Source organism: Mesoplodon mirus (assembly GCF_964341445.2).
Source record: "Mesoplodon mirus genome assembly, chromosome: X".
NCBI lineage: Eukaryota > Metazoa > Chordata > Mammalia > Artiodactyla > Ziphiidae > Mesoplodon > Mesoplodon mirus.
The window spans coordinates 102,492,803-102,517,352 of record NC_138981.1 but is presented as its reverse complement, the minus strand read 5'-3'; the positions used below and the strand labels follow the sequence as shown (position 1 = coordinate 102,517,352).

General features: G+C 44.3%; 2 protein-coding genes across 2 annotated transcripts; one reads left to right on the top strand and one right to left on the bottom strand.

The window, feature by feature from the left end:
* Nucleotides 1-478: 478 nt before the first annotated feature.
* On the top strand, nucleotides 479-9,401 carry LOC309796801 (A-kinase anchor protein 17B-like; the record flags this gene model as incomplete). The annotated part of the gene is made up of 4 exons (XM_082610145.1): nucleotides 479-1,246; nucleotides 2,675-2,805; nucleotides 4,426-4,660; nucleotides 7,773-9,401. The coding sequence occupies exons 1-4, from the start codon at nucleotides 494-496 to the stop codon at nucleotides 9,399-9,401; spliced, it is 2,748 nt and encodes a 915-aa protein (XP_082466271.1). The 5' UTR covers nucleotides 479-493.
* Nucleotides 9,402-14,060: 4,659 nt separating this feature from the next.
* Nucleotides 14,061-21,988, bottom strand: PGRMC1 (progesterone receptor membrane component 1). The gene is made up of 3 exons (XM_082609499.1): nucleotides 21,580-21,988; nucleotides 18,079-18,234; nucleotides 14,061-15,352 (listed from the first exon to the last, which is right to left on the bottom strand). Exons 1-3 carry the CDS (start codon nucleotides 21,902-21,904, stop codon nucleotides 15,249-15,251), a joined length of 585 nt encoding a protein of 194 aa, XP_082465625.1. The 5' UTR covers nucleotides 21,905-21,988; the 3' UTR covers nucleotides 14,061-15,248.
* Nucleotides 21,989-24,550: the final 2,562 nt, after the last annotated feature.

Here is a 24,550-nt window from a genome sequence, read left to right as displayed (position 1 = left end):
ACCCCGGTCCGGGAAGATCCCACATGCCACGGAGCGGCTGGGCCCATGAGCCATGGCCGCTGAGCCTGCACGTCCGGAGCCTGCGCTCCGCAACGGGAGAGGCCACAACAGTGAGAGGCCCGCATACCGCAAAAAAAAAATAGTAATCAAAAAATAATAATAGTAGCCATAACTTATGTTGATTGAGAACTTCCTGTGTGCTGGGCACTATTCTAAGGATTTCACCTGTACTCACTCATTTACTCCTTCCTGAAATCCTATTATTTCTATTTTACAGTTAGGGGAACTGAGACACAGTCTTTGGAAACTCTTTGAAACCTCTAAAACACATTAAACAAATGTAAGCTATTGTCTTAATTCTCTTGATAGTATACGTTCCCCTATCAATGTGACCTAAGTCCAGAAAATGGCAGCATTCAAAATCTAAATCTGCGTTTTGCTCCATTTGTATCAAAATGTTCCCTTTCGCCCTCTAAGGTTTCCCGTGGACACCATGACGATCACCGTGGTGTATGATAATTCAGAGGCAACGGAGCTCTGTGCGGCTCAGCACCTCTACCTCAAGCCCATAGCAAAGTTGATGATCAATGTATTGCTCCCTGAGAGCACGGGGCCCACGAGGCCCTTCTCTAACTGGGAAGTTCTTAACCAGCTGAAGAGCCTGATTTGTCCTGACCAGTTCACCACAGTGCGGCTCTCCAAGAGTACTAAGGACTTCATCCGATTTGAGGGGGAGGCTGAAACTCGCAGTTTGGTTCAGATCCTGAAGGCCAAGTTACACGGGAAGATCATCAAGCTAAGCGGCTTGAAAACAGACTTAAGAGTAGTGGCCACAGATGCCCAGGGGGAGTGGGAACATTTCCCCAAAGAAAAGAGGGCGCCGTTGGGTGATGGGTCCGAAGAGCAGGACCACGATAAGAGCCCAGATTCCATATACTTCGAAGGCCTGCCCTGCAAGTGGTTTGCACCTAAAGGTTCCAGCGGGGAGAAGCCGTGTGAAGAGATCCTTCGGGTGGTCTTTGAAAGTTTTGGGAAGATCAAGAATGTGGATATTCCGATGCTCGACCCCTACCGAGAAGTCATGACTGGTGGGAGCTTTGGGGGGTTCAGCTTTGGCTTGCAGACGTTCGAGGCCTTTATACAGTACCAGAAGTCAACTGACTTTGAAAAGGCCATGGAGTCCCTCCGGGGGATGAAGCTGATGCTTAAAGGAGATGGTGGGAAAGCTCTGGCATGTAACATTAAGGTAAGGAGCAGCCAGGGGGTTTTAAACAAAATCTCCCACTGTTCAGGTGGTCCTGAGTAAAAGCTAGGAGGAAGCATCTGTGACAAATTTCCTTAGACCCCAGTAGGCTCTGATCAATAGCTAATGTAAAGATTTGTGTTGTCGTTAATCAGTGGATGATTAGGGGAAAAAATATCATCCTGATTTGAAGATTCTTCTGCTATCAGCCATGCTGCCAGCTGTGGTTTGAAAACGATGGTTGTTATAGTCTGGGGCTCTGCCCCAGCTTCTTGGGGGCATCAAAGGATTCTTCATGGTCCTTATGGAAGTATCTCATATACTTATTTGACAAGTTGCTGGGAGAGAGGGCAACATGCAGCTTGAAACCACGAGGAGAGCAGTTTGCTCCCTCTTTGCTACCGGGGTCACAATTTATTATACTTTCATGTTGTCTGTCAGGTAAATTGCTAAAACAGAATCCCAACAAACCTGGATCCTTTCCTTTCTAAGTCAGCCTGTCTATCCAGGCATGTCAGTTCATCACTGTCTGAATGCCTGGTCACCTCCTTGAAGCCTTAATCCAGCAGAAGAAAAGACGCAGCTAAACCCTCCTTTTTCTCTAAATCAGTCTTTAGTGTGAATTTGGACTTTCAGCTTCAGTAGCTTCGTATGTGTGTGTGGGGGGGTTAAAATATATATTTGAAAATTACGAGCTATTCAGTCTGACAAAAGATATAGCAAATACTATAATGACCGCCCATGTACCACTGCCCAGCTTAAAAAATAAAGCATTACCAGTGATACGAGAACATGCTCCCCTCTGTGTACCATCCTCAGTCGCAGGCCCCTCCCTCCCCTCAAAGGTAACCATGATGGTGAATTTGGTGTTTATCACTCATGCATATTTAAATAGCTACTTCTGCCTCCTTTTATTTTTTAGGCAAATTTGTTTGTAGCACCTCAGTCTGACTTCCACTTTATTTAGAGATTTGCAAAGTTGTTTAATAATCACTGTAGTCAGATCTTGTATCTCATTTGGTCAGTTTTCTTACATCTTTGCTCTCCCACCCTCCTCCCACCCATTTTTGGACTCTTTTTGTCTCTGGTGATTAAAAAAATATGTTAACTCAGTTAATCACTATAACAAGCCAGAGGCAATATACTCACATCCCTTAGAACTTGTATCCATCATGGCACTGTGATGCCGCCTATGGCTGTCAAGTGAGCTCCCTAGGGTTCTGCCAAAGAAAATTCTAGAGCCCCACAAGGACTGTTTGGCAGGTAACTGAGAAGCAGTGGAACAGTCTGGGTGCTGGGATGCAGAGAAGGCATTTTTAATTCATTTGGTTTGGCACTGCCATGTACAAATTAGTTTTATCTCTCTGGCCTTCGACACACCCAGCCAGCGGGCAAACTTTTCTAATGAAACTTTGAATTGTTTTGGGGCAGGTTATGTTTGATACAACCAAACACTTCAGTGAAGGAGCTATAAGGAGGAGAAATCAAGAAAGGCTGCAATTACAAGAGCTGGAGGAAGAAAGGAAAAAAGAAAAGAAGAGAGAAGAGGAAGAGGCTGAAAGGTGAGGAGACCAACTTCAACGAAGAGGGTTTTTTTAAACTTTTGATTTATGGATTTATCCCTTCAGGTGAATGGCTGCGGGGAGCAGAAATTGGTACAGTCTTTCCAATGTGCTGTCACAAAACCAAAAGAGAAAGCAGTTGAAAGCAAGAGACTTAAAAAGTATGCTTGTCAGGAAGAACAAGTAATGAAGAGTAGTGGGACCAGCCAGATTAAAATGTCTGGGAGGAAATGGTTATTAAAAAAAAAAGACCAGGAACTTTTAGAGTGAAAATTCTAGCAGTTTACCTAAATTTACCAAATTTTACCTTGCCTATCAATTGAAATTTGGGGGAAAAGTTCTTTTTAGGCCTGGAAAAGATTTTCTTCCATAAAATGATCAATAACCAATCTAACCCATAGGCCAGAAGGCATGGATTTGTTGAGACTAATTTTCTCGTTGGCCTAAGTTCTTTCTGTGAATTTGAGGAGCCTCTATATTTACTTCTTTTTTTTTTTTTTTTTTTTTTTTTTTTTTTTTTTTTTTTGCGGTACGTGGGCCTCTCACTGTTGTGGCCTCTCCCGTTGCGGAGCACAGGCTCCGGACGCGCAGGCTCAGCGGCCGCGGCTCACGGACCCAGCCGCTCCGCGGCACGTGGGATCTTCCTGGACTGGGGCACGAACCCATGTCCCCTGCATCGGCAGGTGGACTCTCAACCACTGTGCCACCAGGGAAGCCCTATATTTACTTCTTTGAGTTTATCATTGTTTCCCAGTTTAGGAGCTTGAGACTAGAAAGGGCTATTGGATCACCAAAGGTTTGCTAAGAAGGGACAAATGGTCCAGAACCACAGGGCTCCCAAAACCAGTTTTACCTCCCAGCTCCTCCCCTTGAATGTTTATTCTTCCAGTCTTTTATGCAAATTATAGCCATTCAAAAGAGGAGTCTAAGAGTACCATTCCACCTGCCTCTCACTTTATTTGGCTGGAGGAGTGCCAGGAGTTACTTGAGGTCACATCTGTGAAACTTGGCCAGAAACTGAGCCCAGTCAAGATAACGATTCCCCCCAAATTTCCAGATTGACCATGCAGTTTAGCTAATCCTCTAGTTTTTGGCTAAGCCCTCCCTCAGGCCACTGTCCTTTTTCCCCCCTTTTCTATGTTTCCATGAGGGCCTACCCATGGCCTACCCAGCTGAAATTTTCAGAAAATGGCAGAAAAATAAGGCCGTATTCTTCTAAGCCAGTCTGTTTTTATGGTGGTGTACTCTGTTAAGTAGTATGCACCAAAGACCAGTTCTCACCTTTATTTTCTGAGTGCCTTGACTTACTGTCATTTGCCCCTGTGCCACCAACTCACGGAAGGTTTTGATCTCAAGAGAAAAGGAATCTTCGCTGTGAAAGCTGGATCCAGTAGCCCCTGCTGATGGTTTGAGAAGGTGGAGGCTAGAGGCCCCTCCTTTGAATTCAGTTGCCTTCTTTTTTTTTTTTTAATACTCTCTGCATGAGGTCTCCTGTACATGTTTCTAACTCATCAATTTAGTTATGCGTTGTAGGGCCCTGGCAGGGGGACGGGAGTGGGAAGGGGAGCAAATGACTGATAAATACCTTCTGAAGGGTTGACTCTGTTAATCATTATCCAGAAAGAGAAAAGAGGAGGAGAGGAAAGCCCAGGAAAAGAGGAGAAAGGCCAGAGTCAGGAGGCACGCCCTGAAGGAAAGGGACAGACACCGGCAAAGGAGACAGAAGGACAGTGCCAAAGCAGAGGTCCGTCAGGGGCCCAGCTCTTCCGAGGACTGGGAGGAGGGGAAGGGCCTGCTGGCCCGGCGGCAGCTGGAGGCCCTCCACCTGCTGCGGGCGCTCCTGAGGAAAATCACAGTAAGGCTCTTGCCCCATTGTTCTTCTCTTTGGGTAGGTAGTGACCTTTCTGAGACATGACCTTTACTTTTAAACAATGGCCTACCCTTTAAACAGCACACGTGGAAGACTCACTGTATTCACTAGGGTTTATTTTCAATAGGCTGATCTCTAATAACCCCAATTGTGCATTTACCAAAGGGATACCCAGATTTTCTGAAGGCGTTGGGTCTCACCCCCACTTCCCCGCCTCCCCCCACAACCATCTGGCACACACACACTTTGTGTTTCTAAACTTTAGGATGGTTTCACCTGGGGCAATATAGCTCGTGCATCTACTTTTCTAAGTTCCTAATTGAGGTAACAAAAAATGCACGGAGGAAGAAATGGATGGTGGGGGTGTTGCGTTTGTAGTCCTCCATTAATTTTCATTGGCCATTCATCTGTGACAGGTTTGGATGGAAAGGGAGAACCTTGAACAGAGACCTTTGTGGAGCAAGTGCCTGGTTAGTCTAGTCCTTTTTTAAAATATTTATTTTTGGCTGTGTTGGGTCTTCGTTGCTGCGCGCGGGCTTTCTCTAGTTGTCACGAGCGGGGGCGACTCTGTGTTGTGGTATGCGAGCTTCTCATCGCGGTGGCTTCTCTTGTTGCAGAGCACGGGCTCCACGCCTGTGGGCTTCAGTAGTTGTGGCACGCAGACTCAGTAGTTGTGGCTTGTGGGCTCTAGAGCGCAGGCTCAGTAGTTGTGGCACGTAGGCTCAGTAGTTGTGGCTCGTGGTCTCTAGAGTGCAGGCTCAGTAGTTGTGGCACGTGGGCTTAGTTGCTCCGCGGCATGTGGGATCTTCCCAGACCAGGGCTTGAACCCGTGTCTCCTGCATTGGCAGGTGTATTCTTAACCACTGTACCGCCAAGGAAGTCCCTTAGTCTAGTCTTAAACTATTTGCTAAGGGATGTCTCACATCACAGGCCAATTGTTTTGTTTGGAGAGTTTCAGTTTCGGAAGTTTTTTGTTCTCCCACTTACTGGCCTCCTAAAGATAACCAGACTCAGCAGATGTCCCAGAGTAAAGGCCAGAAAGGCCTCCCAAAGTGTTAATTTAAAAAGCCATATTCAGTGTTCTTAAATATGAAAAGTGAATGGCATTCATTTTATTTTTTATTTTTTAAAAAAATATTTTATTTATTTATTTTTGGCTGAGTTGGGTCTTTGTTGCTGCACACTGGCTTTCTCTAGTTGCAGCGAGCGGGGGCTACTCTTCGTTGCAGTGCGCAGGCTTCTCATTGCAGTGGCTTCTCTTGTTGCGGAGCACGGGCTCTAGGCATGTGGGCTTCAGTAGTTGTGGCACGCAGGCTCAGTAGTTGTGGCTCTTGGGCTCTAGAGCACAGGCTCAGTAGTTGTGGTGCATGGGCTTAGTTGCTCCGTGGCATGTGGGATCTTCCCAGACCAGGACTCGAACCCGTGTCCCCTGCATTGGCAGGCCAATTCTTAACCACTGCGCCACCAGGGAGGTCCCGTGGCATTCATTTTAGATAGAGTTAGTTTTATGTGTATTTGCCATCTCAGCTTTTTGTTCTCATTGGTGTGGCCAATCAAACTGCATGAAATCAGGATCAGAAAAACCTCACATTTACCTTTACAATAAGGTGAGCTGGATCTTTTTTAGTTTACCTTAGTGACTGCCAAGGGTGACTCCTCTTGAAGAATTTCTCTCTTTAAATATGTGTGGTGCCTAATTCTTGGCCTCATCAATATCTTACACTGATAATGCAGTCCGCAGGTTCTAATCCTGAGCCCTGGGTAAGCTCTGTGCCCTGATTTGTGCCAGGTGTCAGTGGGAGCTCCGTACAAACTCTCCCAGCGAGGTAGGGCCCATGCACAGGACCTTTCACCTGCCCTGCAGTCGTGCAGAGCAGAGAGCACCACAGAGAGAACCACTGGCACAGCCATATTTTCTACTTGCTGTCTGGTTTCCAACTGGGGTGGGTGAGGTGGGCAGCTCAGGGTCACGCCCCTCTGCAATCCATGGGAAGAGGCTGGACTATAACCCAGAAAGCCCTTTGTTTATCTTTTACAAAGGCAGCTGACCCTTTTAGACACACATTTCACCCATCAGTCTTTCCTTGTTCTAGGATTGTAGCCCCAGGGAGGGCTCTAGAGCATTTCTTATTCCTCTTCATGTCCCCAGCCCCTAGCACAATACCTGGAACAGTAAGTAGACTCATCCATTTGTGAACAAAGGAAAAAGGGTCATGTGCTTTTTAAAAAAAATTTTTTAAATTGAAGTATAGCTGATTTACAGTGTTGTAATCTCTGCGGTGCAGCAAAGGGACTCAGTTATATACATACAGACATTCCTTTTTTAAAATATTCTTTTCCATTATGGTTTATCACATGATATTGAATCTAGTTCCCTGTGCTATACAGTGGGACCTTGTTGTTTATCCATCCTATATATAATATTTCATATCTGCTAAGCCCACATTCCCAGTCCTTTCCTCCTCCACCCCCTTGGCAACCACAAGTCTGTCCTCTATGTCTGTGAGTCTCTCTCTGTTTTGCAGATGGTTTGTTTGCACTGTATTTTAGATTCCACATATGAGTGATATCATATGGTATTTGTCTTTCTCTTTCTGACTGACTTCACTTGGTATGAAAATCTCTAGTTGCATCCAGGTTGCTGCAAATGGCATTATTTTGGGTTTTTTGTGGCTGAGTAGTATTCCATTGTATATATGTACCACATCTTCTTTATCCATTCATCTGTCGATGGACATTTAGGTTGTTTCTATGATTTGGCTTTGTAAATAGTGCTGCTATGAACATAGGGGTGCATGTATCTTTTTGAATTATAGTTTTGTCTGGGTATACGAAGAGTCTTGTGCTTTTGAAGGTATGTAAACCGGGGTGCCTTCTAACGTAAAGACGGGCACAGACCTAGTAAAAGCAGCTCCTGTTAGACCGAGACATTTAACTTAGTACCTCCTGTTTCTTCACTGTGATATTGTTCCTAATTTCAATCTATCCTAGGTGTAGTTAGAAACCTCTTCAGAACAATGCTAGAAAGCCCAATTTTCTTTGAAAATTTTAGTCTGTTTAGTTTTTCATGTGAGATTTTTAACCTTTTTCTTTGAAGGGCTCTATACAATTTAACCCACGTGAAGTAGATGTTGCAGGCTCCAAAGCTAATCGTGCTCTGGGGACCACACTGGGAGCTCTGAAGAAAGAAGAGTTAAACACTCAGTATCTTCAAAATCAGGAGGAAATGCCAAGATATCAGGTTTACAAGTCAGATAACAAGCGAAAACAAAAAATGAAGAAAAGAGCTACGGATCACTTACGTAAATCTTCCCACCACCTTGAGGAAAAAAAATTAAGATATTCAGCTAGAAAAGAGAGAACTGGAAAATTATTAACCAGTGAATACAATCACAGTTTGCTCCCTGATCAGAATTCTTTGCAAATTGCAATGATTCAAGGTCAATCTCTTGAGAAAGAAGACTACCATGGTTCTAATAAATCCTATTCTTCCAGATTAGTTGAGAGAGACCATGGCAGGAAACAGAAGATCTATGAAACAGATGAATTTATTGACTATCTTCTAAACTATTATCAAACTCCAAAATATGCCCGTATCTACCTAGAACCAAGTCACGTAACAAGCACATGTCAGTGGCAGAGGGCCGTCCATGTGAAAGGAAGTGGATTTCAAATCAATTTGAGAAAACATAAGCATCGTTTAACCAGTTTGAGCCAAATGCAAAACCTAGACAAGAGAGAACAGGTGCAAGAAGATGATTCCTGCACAAAGATTTGTACTCAGGATCCTGAGCATAAACCACAAAAGAGGGGGAAAGTGGATTATGCCAAAGAATGTAGAATGTTTAAGGGGTTTAAACATCATTGCAAGGACACAGTATGTGAAGCTGGTGATTGGCCATCCTCAGCTTTTGGAAAGAGCCATCTGTTGGAACAGACTCATGCTTACCAGGTCCAAGATTCCATATCCACAAGTCAAAGCCAAGTTTCCTTGCCCAACAGGTCAGCAGACTTTGATTTGGAGTTGACAGATTTCTTAGAGGATATTAGCAGTGATTCTGAATGTTTCAGTGAAATCCTTAGCATAAACAAAGAGGAGAAAGAGAAATCTGTGGCTGAAAAGGGATCTCTTGACACTGATGAAATCATCATTTGCGATCCAGAAATTAGGTCAAGTCAGCAAACCTTGTATTCAGAGTGGAAACATGAGGAGGAAAAATACTCTAAATACGAGCTTAGGAAACCAGGCAAGAGGTCCAATTATGAACTGAGATGTTCATGGCTTGAAGGTGAAAACAATTCTATTCGAGATAAGAAGAGCAACAGCAAAAAGAGGGAAATATTGGCCCCCAAATACTTATTTGATAAAAGCTACCACCACAAATCCAGTGCCAGTGATCAATTAGACACTGTCACAAGAAAGAGGAGGCGGTTTAGTGATAACACATTTAACCAGAAAGTGAAATATAGGCCCTTTCACGTGCCAATAACATCATCAAGAAGCGCTAATGCTTCCTATTGGGGGGATTTTTGCAAAAGAAGAGAGGCTCCACAGAAGTCAGAATATAACCAGGAAGGAAGGAGGTTTAAAAGATATGAGCATTCTGAAGATTTCATGCTGAATTCTGATAATTATTATAGCAGACATAACAGTCAGGAGCACACTGACTACAGAAGCTATTTAGGAAACAACCATGCTGGTTCTTTATATTTTCGAATGTTCTGAAGGTCTCTTAGATCAGGAAACTCTTACTCACAATAAAAATGTGCAAGAAGAAAATTTCAGACCAAATGTAGCTCTGTAGTTAGCAACTACAGAGCAAGAGAGCAACACTTAGGAGCATGAGCAAGGTCAAGTGCAAAACCTTGTTTCTCTTGCCAAAGAATAAAGCATAGATCTAAGTGTGTGTGTGTGTTGCAGGTGTGTTGGCAAACTTTGGAAACACAAAACATCCAGATTCTGAAGGTTGGTAAAACAATGTGCTTGCAAAACTTCCTTATCCAAGGACAGACATTTCTACAGTTCGATTGCAACTTGAATTTGGTGCCATCAAAGGAGCAAATTAACATCGAGATGAGTTAAGATAGCCCTCTATGGCTCTACAGCCGTCATAACGTTATCATTTAGCATCATTTATCTTCAGAGGGAATGACAGTGAATGAATAATGATCTTTTTACTTGTTCTTTAATTTGGTCAGAACACCATGTGCAGCAACAAACTTTCCTGGCTTTTATCTAGAAATACCTATAGATAAAAGAGGAGAGATGACACCTAGAACATATAATAAATAGACTTCTTCATGACATTGGACAGTTCCGTGAGCATCCACTAGAAAGAAAGTAATCTTATTAATATGTTCAGAGGACTCAAAGAGTTGTCCTTTTAGAAACGAAGCCTTGGAAGAAGAATCTAAAAGGGGCTCAGATTGTCCTTTGAGGTTTACACAGATAGTGGACCATTAGCAGAGTTGTTTTTTTGGAAGAACCCCATGTCATTCCATCCTAGAAAAGCAACAGGATTGAAGCGATATAACATGGGACTTGCCAAAGGAAATACTGAACGATCCTGGGGCACCAGTAATGGCACTTGGGAAGAGAGGACGTGACAGTATTCCATTTCAGGTTATGTAATCCTTTCACTCAGGGTTGGGTGACATCAGTTTGTAAAAAGCCACTGAATATCCCCAAACTGACTTTTATAATACAGTAACAAGTGCCTCCTCAATCCTCAATAATGCCATGGAGTTAGGAAGAGTCATGGGTAAAGCCCATAGTTTTCTAGCGGGGGAAAAATTGTATGTGTGCCGGATTTGTAAACTCTTAACATAAGCAATTTATCTTTTTACCTACTGGTTTTGGACTCCTTGAATATGTTTTTAAATTGAGATATTTTATAGATTCATAAAGACATACATCTTAATGCAGTACATGTTCTATTGAAAGCTCGGCTGATTCATTCTGCCTTATATTGGATTTAGGACCTCAGGGGGCAGTAGATGACTTTTCTTCTTCCAATGAAGCTATAGCTGACATGGCAATTGAAGACCTCAATGAGATTAGATTGCCTGCAGTGGGGAAAAGGTGATTTTAATCCACTGAAGTAGTGGAAGGCAACATTTTCTTACGACGTGATTCATTTCAAACAGTCCTAACCTGATAGTCCATAGAAAAGTACTAGCTGGTAAAGCCAAGGTAGGATGCCAGTCATTGTGGTTGCCCAGAATGATGAGGCACGATGTGTGCTCATAACCACCCTCTTGAGCAACCTGATATCTGAAATGGCTATAAAATCTTCGAATTGATCTAAAGTAAGAGCCACAAGTTGTTTTGTTGATCTCCTCTAATTGCATTTAATAGAGGTATGCCAGTACAAGCAAAAGTTCAGACATGAATGTAACATAGCAGATTGATTATATTTATTATCAATGAATGATTTGTTGGCTCCCTTATATTCAATTCCACTTGCAAGCCAGTGACTCTGCCATCAAAACCAGGCTTGGCTTGTCCAATCTGAAACATTGCTCCTAGGGCGAGTGCCTTTTCTCCTCTGAGGACTAGCAGTGATTATTAACGTTCAGAGGACTGTTGTCTGGAGTAGCCTTTTAAACTACCAACAGCTTGTATTTTGTCAGACAACTTTTGGTGACCAGGTATTATTCTTCTCCAATGAGACCCCACCTCCTTATTTTTTCATGTTTCCTGCCCTTGAAAGAGCATTATGGGTTTGTAATGGAAAGCAGCTATGCTTGTTTTGAAAAAGAAAAAAACCCAACTCAGTCTCTTCTGTCATTTGATAATTTTTCTTCGCAGAGATTTTAGGCGTGAAAACAATTTGCTGCTCAGTAACCAGACATAAAAAAGTGAATTGCAGAATACAGCATGTGCAATTAAAAACTTTTTTTTGTATAATAGAACTGGTGCTAAGTCACTTCTATATAATATTTTGGTCTTGTTTTGTTTGCTAAGTACCATCCTGGGACCTAGAAGAAAGTAAAAATACTGGTTTTATGTTTACTTTCTGTACAACCTTGGATTTTTATGTCTCGTGGTAATGCCTTCTAGATTTGAGTAAACGTCTTTTTTTTTGGTGTGTGCAGGCCTTAAACAAGAGAACAATTTATCCTGAACTTTGCAAATCAATGGCTTAGTAAGGAATGAAACAGAGCCGAAACTGTTGTCATCACTTTCTGTTCACATTGTTATTCTTTGTTGTGCTGTTGTTTAAGTGGTGCGGAAGTATTTCCTCGTACCTTTTACCTATGGCCAATTAAGTGAGGGCCGGAACTTTAAGCTGTGTCTTTTAAAGTAGGTGTTTTTATGTTTTTCCCTCTACGTGCTGCTAATACTGCTTCAAGAAAGCTAAAAATCTGTCTGTGTTTTTGTTCAATTTGTTTGAATTTCTCAGGTAGAAAGCCATGTAACCTGGTAATTTGGAAAATAAGAACCAAATAAATGTATTTTCATCTGTTGCAAGACTGTTCAAAATGTTAACTTTTAAATGCTGATAATTCCACTCTGGGGGGTTGGGATTTCTACCCATAGTATGCTGCTTTGCACTAACGTTGCTGATCCTTTTTGTCATTTGCGTTGGTAGAGAAATAATACATATTTGATTTTCAGATATATTAAAAATAAAGTTGTCATAGAGTAGTCTTTGTTCATTGACTGCATGTACTGGCTAGAAGGTTGCACACCTGCAGTAACATTCTCTATGAAAATATATGTCTGGTTTCAATAGTTTTGAGGCAACTTCCCCAGTTTATGGTAATTGCCTGTCAGAGCTCACGAAACCACAGTTGTGTTTTCATCTTGGATAAATTAAAATCATGGTATTTGGACTTAAGACTATTCTCCCTTCAGCAAAGGTTTTATCAGTTCTTTAAAGGTAGCAAAACGGACTCCACAGAATTTCATCTCATCCCTTCAGGCCTTGGTAGAAGTGTTGAAGTTACTCAACATCCAGAAACAAGTCAGAGACACGAGGGGCTTCAGTGATCAGTCTTTGACGCTGCAAGCTTTAGCTGTATTTCCACATGAAATGTACAGCAAACCGCCTCTAAGCATCCCTAACAAAGGCGGACTGTACCTTAGAGAACAACTGGGCACTTTAGAGCTGAAAGGGTTCTTGCTGGGTTCAAAGAGCTCTTTCTGAGACAGCAAGGGCTGTTCTTGCTTGTTCTGGATTGAGGATTTGCATGAAGTTTGGCCCTCTGAGGTAAGGTGAACAGGACGTTGTGTAGAGAAGCCACAGACATACCACAAACGCGTAGTGAATGCTGCGTCTGACCCATAGATGCTGGGACTGAGAACAATGTATCTGGGCAGGGGCCAGAAGCAAGCAGGCGGGGAGCAAACAGCTGACCCTTCCGCCGCTGTAACCACCACTCCCTCATCTTCTTAAATGGCGCCTTTTACATAGTATGGCTTAGACTATGCGAACTGGGTTTGAGAAGTTTTTAGATCAAAGTCCCGCCTGATAGTAACATCACTTTACCTGTAATCAGTACAATGTTGATTTAGTTCTGAATGGAGGGGAATCCGGCTATTTGGGATTTGAAGCTTTTAACCAGGCTCTGGACGTTTTCCTCGGGGCATCAGACAACTGTTTAAACTTAGTAAAGGGAATAGCCTAATCTTCGCATCTAAATGAGATTTCAGGCTGCAAAGGTGGCCCAATTTCTCTCTCCCTCCCCTTCCCCCATAGCATATGGCCTAACAGGTTGCTTGGCACAAAACCGGCAACTCGAATATTTGTTGAATGAAAACTAGTGGGGGAAGAGGACACATTTAAAAACAACAAAAACAGGCAATATGGTTTGAGAACGTAAAAGCTGGAAAGCTTTCGAGCCCTCTTTGATTCAGGGAGTACCTCCTTTTAAGAAAAGTCTGCCAATTTTAACACTAAAATGGCAGAACACTAATATTCAGGGTAATAGGTTGTCTGTGTTTATACAACCAACTGCACGTGCAAATCTGACATCCTTCTTTCGGCACAAAGTGAATCAACTTTGCTACTGTAAGGATTCCTGAACACTTTACTAATCCGATGACACATTACAGCAAAAACAAATCCTGCCTTGGCACTCGGTAACAATCTTCACTAGAGTTACTCCTTAGTGACCTTGCTGTAGACCTCAAGGTGGAAGTCTGCCTTTGAGTTTATTAAGTTCTGACTTAAAGAGGCAGAATTTGACAAGTCACAAAAAATAAATTAAATTCACTATTTTTTTAACAGGACAAGCTGGTATTTGGTTTGTGGTGTGAGTCCTCTGTAAAGTTCTGCCCCTTTACTTGGAATACAAAAAAAGTCACTCAAAAGTGAAAGTCTTGAAGCTGGTTACTCAGATTAAGGTTTAAAAAAAAACAGGGCAACCCACCACAGTATACTGGGTAAAACCATTTTATTAACTGACCAAAGCACTTCATTTTGTTTTCTGATTTGAGGTAAAACAATTAAACACAGTTCACGAGAAAATACAATGACTATTCAACTACAAGAAACCTCACTAATTGTTCATATAATACTTTTACAAATTCATACAACTGTACAGTCTACTTAAGCTAAGTTTATTGTTAACCAAAAGACCAATATCAAAGACCAAGACACTTGACTACTACTCTTGCAGTGGCTATAGTTTTGTAACAACAGAAGAATAACTGTTACTTTATGAATGCACTTTAAAAACCGCTTGGCTAGTGATGTATTCGGTTTCCTCATACTTCAGGGGTGTAAAGGCTCTTAGGAGAGCAATCACCTGTTCCTGTTCTGCATGCCCATCTCTCACGTCCAACCACGTAAAATAACCATGAACGTGGGGATTGGGAAGATAGTCCTACAATCATATTCATGTATTTTAGGTTTTTAGGCAAGCCAGCTGATTTTTTCCAAAGCTTGCTTTTGAATGTTCACATCCTGTTTTAATCCTCACTGTAGATTACTATGTTAGTGAGGGCATCTGAGGGTCCCAAGGAGGACAAGGACAATGATGCAGACTGGAAACAAAGAAAGTAGATTTCTTGCAATTGAGCCCAGCTCTGAGATTTCATTTTGTTACTGGACACCTCTCTTTAGTCAATACCAAAGCCTGTGGAACACTGCAGATTTGCTTTAGAGGTAGATAAAACAGAAATCATGCAGTTAAGTCAATTGAGAAATAAGGGATTTGCTGTCTTCAGAGAACATCATGACTAAAAGTTGATGCTTTGTTCCTTGATGCTTGAAGGACTTCGCACGTTTAACATTTTTACCTGTTTGGGGCAAATACCCACGTCTTACCCGTCTCTCGGGAAAAATTCAAATGCAGCCTGTACTGACTACAGATAGAAGAGAAACAGTAATAACATCTGTATTACAGCACTGCAGCTCACTTTCTGGATTTGTGACACACGAACATGTCATGCATTCTAAGACAGAAGTTAGCTTTATCAGTGTCACTAGTGATGTTAATTAAAAAAATGTACAGCAAGTTCAAAACTTCTCTAAATATTGAAATCACCGTGTTTTAAAGACAGACTGGAATGTTACAAATGATTCTGCAAAATACAAAAATAGATATGCGTCCACTGCAGGCTTTAATCACTTTTCCGAGCACTCTCATCCTTTGGCTCCTCCTCATCTGAGTACACAGCGGGCTCCTCCCCCTCCTTCAGCAGTTTGCCCACGTGATGATACTTGACTGGAAGGAGAGAGGAAGACACAATGGTCATTCTCACGCTTTCGAGAAAATCATGACATTTCATTTGAAAGCACTTGTGAGAGGCCTACGAACGACACAGTAGCATGTTGGGCTTCCTGAAGGTGGTTTATACCACAGTCCCAGCCAAGTCCCAGGGAGTTAGAGTTTTGTGCACCAGACAGAAATATAGAACAGGTAGCGATGCCTGACGAGTGTGCAAGGTAATGTCAGAATGAGTTGTGTTTGTGCATAGGAGGTTTAGCAGAGCAAGGGCTTGTTATGAGTTAGGTGGAAGGGTTGCAGAACACTTTGTGGGAGAAGGATGTGCTTTGGAAAATGTGTAGAAGGACTTGGGGAGGGAGGGGTTTCCAGAAAATGCAAATACCACACACAAAGGCACGCAGGTGCGACCGAATGTACCTGGGGAAGCAATAAAGAGACCAAGTTGGCAGGAGGAGACCGGGAGTAGTGCTAGCCAAACACGGTGGGGAAATCCTAAGACAGATGTGGAAAGCCAGCCTGAGGAGTCCGGACTTATTCCATGGGTGGCAAAGGGCGTTGAAAGTTTACGACAAAGGAATGACAGGGTAAAACAGTGCTGTGGCCACAACGGTATCACTGTGTTTAGAGGGCAGGGCAGATTACGGTTAGGAGAGCCCAGGAGCAGGGTGACCAGGAGGCCAGCGGGTGGATCCACATGCGAAGGAACAAGAGCCAGGAGGAGGGGGTGTCCATGGGGATGGGAAGGGAAGGATATGAGACACGTAAAGGAAGCTGGAAACATGAGTTAATGAAGTGAAAACTGGAGATTCCGTGGACCGAAATGGGGACTCTGGAGAGGGAGCCACTCTGGAGGGGCACGTGACTGGACACTGACAACAGGGACTGGAGAGGTGAAATTAGTATTGGCAAGAAGCAGGTCCCTGGAAACGTTTGAGAAAGAAGGTTCAATGGAATCGTGGGGGTAGAAACCATACTGCAGGGAGCAGGGAGGGATGGAGCAATGGTTAGGGACAACCACGGATTACTAGATGGCTGTCTGACAGTGAAGGGAAGGAGTGAGAATAGTCTAGTGGGTGAAGGGGAGAGCAGGAGACGGAATTCTCCCCCAACACGGGGCAACAGCTATACGTGGTTAAAGGGAAGTGGTAACAGAGGCCAGAGAGCACTGGAGACGTTGGAGAAGATAGATTTAAGAGGGCAACCAGAACGTAAGGGACCTGAGAAGGGATGGAGTCAGCAGACAACCACCATATTGCCTGTATTATTAGGGGCAAGCTAACGTAGGGTTCATCATCTCAATGTCAGAGGCCAAAAGAACTGCTCTTTCTGAGTATCGGTAGGAATTAGAGGAGTAACCAGTCTGTTTAACCAGGCAACCGGAGCTACTTTGGTGTGAAATAATCACCAGGAGCAACTGGAACTTCCCTATTTGAACATTTTATAAAAGTCCCTAGGATGCTTGGGACTGTGCAAGACAAATAAAAGCTGGGCAGCACCTCAGAAACCTGCCTTAAGGGGAATCCACGCCAGCTCTGAGTGTAGCTGAAGTGTCACAACAGTATTCGGGGCTAGCCTTAGTTTAAGGGGTTGGGGGAACCACACTTTTTACCCCACTGATGAAGGCAAGCCCTAGAAAATAGAGCTTTGTAAGTTATGAATTACGACTCATTGGTTTCATATAGAAGAATCTATTGTTACAAAGGCATCCTGAAGATGCAAAAAAGGAGGGACTGTTAGATAGCTGAATTATGTTCTCAGAGTAAAAAGACTTGCCTCTGGACGTGAAAGCTATTAGTCTGCTTGGGATCCAAACTCTAAAGGTAGAGCCATACCTGGCTAAGTATTAATCCAGAACTCTGAAGTCAGCACGGTTTTCAAAGAAAATGGTTGGATTTAGCCAAAAAAGCCAATAATATTTAACAGATTACAGAGAATGGCAAATAGAAAATGACATTTACAATGAAAAATCCCCCTTAAGGAAATGGTCATTGTCTTTATATACTGTTTCAAAGCTGGGAAAATTATTATTCAAATTCTTAGCAGTGAAATATTGCTAAAGTGATCATCAAACACTTGGGTTGGACAAAAGCCACTTCCCCAATTCACAAAATATGAACTTAACCCCCGTCCTTACTTCCCCCCCCCAAAGACCTCAGCCCATACCGTAAGCCAGGAAACGTGTCTCCTTTTTGCTTTCTTCTTAAAAACGCAGACACCATTGTTGCTGGGCAGATTATAAGCATCATTTGTAGATGAGGCCTATAGTTAGGCTCAATTAGATTCAAAGAGAAGCCGTTTGGTAGAATACAAGTCTCTCATTCTTTAACAGAAATGTGGGCTGCTTTTAAACGGCAAGTTCTACAAGTGAGGGCTTATGAAAATCCCTCTTTCTGTAGCCAAGATGGCCACTCTCCTTTCCCCTGCACACCAAGCACCAAATCCTATTGTGAAATCTATGCAAACCTCTCAAAAATTTGAAAAACAGAAACCCAGGTTTCCACAGTGAACTAGCTAGAAATTGGTATGCAATCACGGCAAGTGACTCAGCACTGCTGCAATTACTTCAAACCATGAACTTGATCCGTCCAAGATTCAGGAGCCTATCAAAACGCTTCCCAGTTGCAGCCTGCTTAGTAATAACTATTGTACTGCTGTGAATCCCATTACTGGTAGAAATTTGATCCAGGCACAATTAAAAAAAAAAAAAGAAAACAACCGCTTACAAGTGAACTGAGAGTCCCAGTCATTCAGGGTCTCCTGCTGGGCAGGAGTGAGGTCAGAAAGGTCATCGTACTCGTCCTTCAGTGCTTCCTTATCCAGGCAAAATGTGGCAAGGCCCCTGGATGCGTCTCTTCCGGCAAAGACCCCATATGGCCCCTCTTTAAAAACAAAACAAGACAAAACCAAAGTCGATTATTTATTAGGCAGTCAATTTCTCTGTGGTTCACACACACAAAATGGCTTCCTTACCCATTAACATGGAGAGCCTGCTTTTTGAATATCAAATTCTATTTGGAAACCGTTAAGTGATGTTGATCCTTTGATCATTACCTGGTGGATACTGAAAGACCTGTTGTCATTAAACTTTTAAACAACTAAAACTAAATCAAAATGCTATACATTAGCATTCATTTCTTGTGATTTTCAAACAGCTAATAAAAAAGCCATAAATGATTATCTCCTGGGGGGGAAGGTGTTAGTAGGGAATGATCCAAGATAATAGTGAGTTCGTGGGTCAGAATTCAACTTCTGGACATTGAACCTGGAGCCTGGCTCTGTTCTAGGCACTTGGGCTGCATCAGTGAAAGCTACGGATTCTGAAGATAAGAAACACTAAAGTGTAAATGAAAACATCTTCTTATAAACATACCCTCATACGATTTAATGAGTCAAAAGTGTCTTATAGAGATCTTTGGTTGCAAGACTAGACTGTGTTAAAAATTAACATGTGGTATCTGCAGGAGAAATCATTTTATGAATATCAGTGGCAGAAATCTATCCACAGGTTACATAATCTTCAGTGTCAACAAAGAAGAGATGGCACGGGGCTCAGGTCTGTCACCCTGTTTTGGGTGGGCTTGAAGACTGTGAAAATTCTATAAGATATCTGAATGCTATTATACGCAATATTATGCTTTTATATATGATACTAAACTTTTGTGTAAGAGAGCAGTGAATCATTCTGTAGGTACTTAAAGTGGATTTTTAGACGTATTTAAATATTGCACAAGTAAATGAAGAGAAGCCAGTGTACTTTAAACAATGTGTTGTTTCCCCAAAGGTGGACTGAGTAGCAAGTCTGACATGAAAAAGCTTGTAGGTAACCACCACGCCAAGTATGAGAACAGATCAAGTTTCATTACGACCTGGCCACCTGAAACCTCAATCCACCAGGATTCTTTTATTTTTACAAATTAGACGAAATGTATGATCAACTTTTAAATGCACATACGAGTCCAAAGAAAAATGGTTATTTTTAATCATCATTACATACTACCATTTCCACTAGAGAAGGTAAATAGGCCAAGTGTACGGGTTTGGACCTCACCATTTCAGAAATTATGGTCACAGAATACTTAAACAATCTGAGGGGAGCGTTGAAAGTCTTTGGAGTATATATATATTATTCACCAGAACGTATAGGCACTAGAATGTAAGCTCCAGGAGCAGATTTGTGCCTGTTTTGTTCACTGCTATATTCCCAGCACCCACAAAAGTGCCATGCATACAATAATATCATTAAAAATAACGAATAATTTTTAGGAATCCTTTATAACATCAAGTATAATTTCCAAATGATGTTGTCACATATTCATGGCCTCACTGGACAACAGTGCAGGTAGAGACTGAGAGTTCTCTCAATGGGCCATCCTTATCATTTTAAAGAGGGACAACTAAGGCCCAGAGAGAACAATGCTTTGCTCCAGGTCACACAGCTGGTCAGTGATCCAACCAGGCGGAGAACCCAGGTTGCCTGACTCCCAGTTTTGGGCTCCGTACACAGGCCTACATTCCTCTCAATGACTTTGCAAACTACAATCATATGATGATGCTCCAGGCACACGTTTCAATTGCTTTATGGTGTAGCTCAGTAAGAACAGATACTGACACGATTATGCTTATTGATAATGCCTTTAGGTGTGCCGCTGTAAGTGACAAATAATGTAGGTGTGGTTTTCAAATTATCTCGACCGTTACATGCGTACAGAAAGTAGGTCTTCTAAAACCCTCCACGAGGAAAAACTGCTAAGTGGGAGAGTTCCTTAAGAACCTTAGCACATCTGATTTTCATGAGCTGGACTGGGAGAGTAAAACAGACCAGGAGCGGGGATGAAGGCAGGTCACTGCCTGCTATCCTCTTCCTCGTCTCCAGACCAGTGGCCATACTCCCTGAGCCCCCTTATTTTTAGAGGCATCCATACTGGAGGAGCTAAAATCTCTTCTTCCTCCTCTGATACAAACATTCTATAAATCAGAACTTTCCAAACCTGGATTCTTCTCGAATTTGCCTGGGGGTGGGTGTGTTAAAATGCAGATTCCTCGATCTTCCCCCCCCCCCCGCCCGCCCGCTCCAGCGGTTATGGAGATTAGGCCAGGAATCTGTATTGTACCTCAAGCGCATCAGGTGATTCTGATCCGCAACCAAGCTTGGAAAAGCCTCATCTCCAAGGCCCCGTCAAGCCTGTCCCCCTCCAACAGCTCAGCAGTCACCCACCCCTCATTTCCCCTCTGGTTGGCTTTTCCTGAAATCCCCACACCCAGCGGCCGTCATAGCCCTACCCCTCTTGTTTCTCCGGATCCTCCCACTTCTCCCTCCCTCCATTTTAATTTTTTTTTTTTTGGCTTCTAGTCTTTTCTCTCCTGCTACGGAGTATAATACTGTGTTACCTTCTCGTCTTGCCACATTCCTGTCGTCCGCTACATTCAGCCTTCCTCATCCAGCTCCCTTCCCCCATGGAGCCTCCCTTGTTCACCTCCCAGCTTTCCCCGTCTGCCACACACAGCACGCGCGCACACACATACCAAACACATGCCACACACATACCTGACACATGCCACATTCCTAGCGCACGCGCGCTCACGCACACACACGACTGACAAGCCGCATACACTGAATACGCACACACATCACTCACCGCCACGCACAATGCTCCTACCTGCTGCTAATCTCATCTCCGATTCCCTTCTCCCAGAACCTCACATTCCACCATGGCTACTCCTGGCGTCATCGGCCTTCGCGTCCCCTCCAAGGCTGGACCTCCCTACCTCCTCCCGCCCTCCCCCTCGTCAGGTTTCCCTCGAGACACCTTCATTTCCTTTCTCCAGCCGGACACCATCCCCTCCTTCCAGTAACCCTCAAACCCGATACCTTCGAAACCCCCCAACACTGCGCTCTGCTGTGCCACCACCCCCAGCCTTCGCCTTCCAGCCTCGCGACCTCACCCACCCGCCCCCGGCTTAAGCGCTTCAGCCGTCTTCCTCCAGCCCACGCCGGGGCTGGCGGCGCGGACCGGGAATTCTGCGTCCCCCACCGGCCTGCAGCCCTTCTAGGACGCCTCTTGCCCCCTGCCCGCCCGGGGAGCCGCCCTGCCCCGCCCTCCCCAGCTTGCCGCCATTCCGCCCCCACCTCCCCGGGGCGCCCCGCTCCCCCATGCCTCTCCGGGACCCATCCCCGTGCCGGGGCCCCTTCTTTTGTCTTTGGGGCCCCAGGCCGGCCGCCGTACCAGGCCCGTAGAACTTGCGGCCTTTGGTCACGTCGAACACCTTGCCGTTGATGGCCATGAGTATACGCGGGTCCTGGACGCCGTCGAAGCGCCGCAGCTCGGCAGGGGTGAAGTCGCGCCGCTTAAGGCGGGGCAGCGGGGGCGGCTCGTCGTCGTCGCTGTCGCTGGCCGTCGGCTGGTCCCCGCGCACGATCTTGTAAAGCAGGAAGATGCAGAGGCCGAGCAGCAGCAGGTTGAGCGGCGACGTGAAAATCTCGTGCAGCAGCCCGCCGCCCTCTAGCTCGCTCGGGTCGGCGCCGGTCGCCGCCACATCCTCGGCAGCCATGATCGCTAGAGCAAAGGTTGGGCCGGGATAGGGAGGGCTCCGGAACTGGCTTTCTCCTCCCTCTCCGCGAGCTAGTGGCGCGCGAGGCCCGGCGGACAAGGACTAGCCAGCGGAGGAGGCGGAGCCAGGCGGTGGCGGGGCCGGATGGGCGGAGCCTCTCAGCCCCGCCTCCCCGCGGCCTCCGAAGCTCCCGGCGCTGCTCAGTCGGGCCCCGCCTAGCTCAGGCCCCCCACCTTGCCTCGGGACGGTGGCTCCCCTCCCCCAGCCGGATCCTGCCTACCCCGCCGCCGAGATTGCGGAACACACCCTTCAGCAATACCTGCGAGGCCTGGCCCCAGCCTCACGCCATCCCCACGCCATCCTCTAGCTAACCGCGACGCAGCACGCTGCCCTCCTCCGCACCCCCAGTTGCTCGTCGCACACCGACCCGCTCGGCCTTGCCAGGTTCTGTGTGAGGCCCCGTCCGCCACCTGATGCGAGCCAAACACTCCGACTCCATTTCCCCTGCTTTAAGCTGCTCCCCGCCTTCCAATCCGAAGACTCATCTTTCCCCGGCCAACCCTCGGGACCACGAGGCTCTCTTAGGAGACGGGAAACTCACTCCTTGAGCTCCTTTCCTATTCTAGAGACCCAGACTATCCATTTTCACCTTGGGAATCCCCATTCGCTGCCCTTGACGACCTTTATCCAATCCTCCCCCCACCAGATGCTGTGGGGTAGACACCCCCGGGATAGCTAAAGTCAGTGCACAGGCCTCATCTGACAGCTCTCCCAATATCTGGGGAAACAGATCGGATCGTCGGATTTGCTTTGGGTTCGTTTTTGGAACACTGAATCCTTTTGCAATCACTGATTTGCTCTTGCATCAGCAAGCAACATTCTGTTGCGGTTTTTTGTTTGTTTGTTTTTGTTTGTTTTGCTCAGAATAATGACCAGAGTTTCTTTGTTTGGCAGCGTTCTTCTATTTGAAGTCAGTCGAGCTATCCTTGGCAGTCACAATAGCCCTGTGCTGGAGCCCAGAGGAAGGTGGGAGTTTGGAAGGATCCTAGGTTTGGTCCCTTCGTTTCCTTGGTATTTCATCCGGCCTTTGATGTGCTAACCGGCTGCACAGGAGCGGCCTTACGGAGGAAGCAGAGTCTATACCCTTCAGAGTCCTAATCTGGCCGCCCTCTTTATGGTGGCAGGGGGAGGCGAGCGGAAGCAAGGATAGAGAGAAGGGGGAAAAATAATTAAAACCAAGCCATGTACACATCTGCAGCCCAGAGCAGTACTTTTCCATCAAGAGTTCTTGCACAAAATTTACTCCCCCTCCCAACAGGCAGGAGACTGGAGAGAATTGGCTTCTTACCTCAGAATCTGAAGAATTTCTGGCACAAACTGCTTCCATCCCTGCCCCCACCCCATCTTCTTAAATCGTCTAAAAAGTGCATATGAACTGAACAATCTTTAAATCGGTCCCACACACTTTTATTCACAGATCTAAATTTAGGATTAGCTGAAATGGGCTTACCAGATCTTTCGTCAAACCTCTTCAATTTAATCAAGGGGAAACAGGCTGAAACTGGGGGCACTCGGCTGTAGTTAGAACCTAATTATCTTTAAAAAAAACTGTGTACGGCCAAGACATTTAAAAAACCAAAAAACTTGTGAAAAATATTTACATTTGCAGCAAATATGACAAAGGGTTAATATCTTTTAAGAGCTCATTTCGATTGACAAGAAAAACCTAAGAGTCTAGTCAATGAATGGGCAAAAATCGAAATAGGGAGTTCACGGAAGAAGGGATACCAATGGTGAATAAGCATATGAAAAATGTTCAGTCTCAATAACAATGAAAAATGAATATGACACTGTCATCTACCACTTTCCTATAGAAAGGGTAAAAGACACACACAAAAAAAAGGTTGGGGTGATATACAATAAAAAAAAGGTTGGGGTGATATACAATGCTGGCCAGAGAGCTGTGTGCTAGACTCTTGTACACTGTTGGGGGGAGTAGAAATTGGTATAACCTTTTGTTATCCATAAAAATATTTTCAATCCACTGATCCCGCTTCTGGAAATCTACTCTTTGGTTCAGTAATTCCACCGCTAGGAATCTATTCCAAGGAAACATTTAGAAATGCAAATGAAGATTTCATTACTAAGATGCTCATCAAAGAATCATTTGTAATATGGAAATACTGAAAACAACCTAAACGTTCAACTTTAAGAAATAGCTGACTAATCCACTTGGATTGTAACAAAACCATAAAATGGTGTGTGATGCAGCCATCCAAATGTTATCATGACACAGGAAAATGCTTGTGTTTCAATCTTAAGAGAGAAAAACAGGATACAAAACTATACACAGCATGAACTCAACTATGTAAAAAAATAATGCATAAAAGGAAGCCCGAAAGGAAACATGCTCAAATGTTAACTGCTATGATTGTTAGCTTCTTCTTTATATTAGTCTACATTTTCCAGAATGAGCACATGTCCCTTTTAGCCTCAGGGGGAAAAATGGTTTATTATTTCTTCTCTGAAAAAATGTAGAATGTACTATAATACATGTTCACTACAACAAACCTAAACAGTATGTAAGTGTGTAAAGTAAAAAGTGAAACCCGTTTCTCCCACTCCCAGCTCCCCAAACAATCTTTA

What these genes read in the sequence shown, in the direction of transcription:
- PGRMC1 (XM_082609499.1), bottom strand. Translation starts at nt 21,904, where the DNA reads ATGGCTGCCGAGGATGTGGCGGCGACCGGCGCCGACCCGAGCGAGCTA. An exon ending in CCGCAAGTTCTACGGGCCTG is followed by an intron (nt 18,235 to 21,579) that starts GTACGGCGGCCG and finishes TTGTTTTTAAAG; the next exon opens with AGGGGCCATATGGGGTCTTT. An exon ending in CTGGGACTCTCAGTTCACTT is followed by an intron (nt 15,353 to 18,078) that starts GTAAGCGGTTGT and finishes CTCTCCTTCCAG; the next exon opens with TCAAGTATCATCACGTGGGC.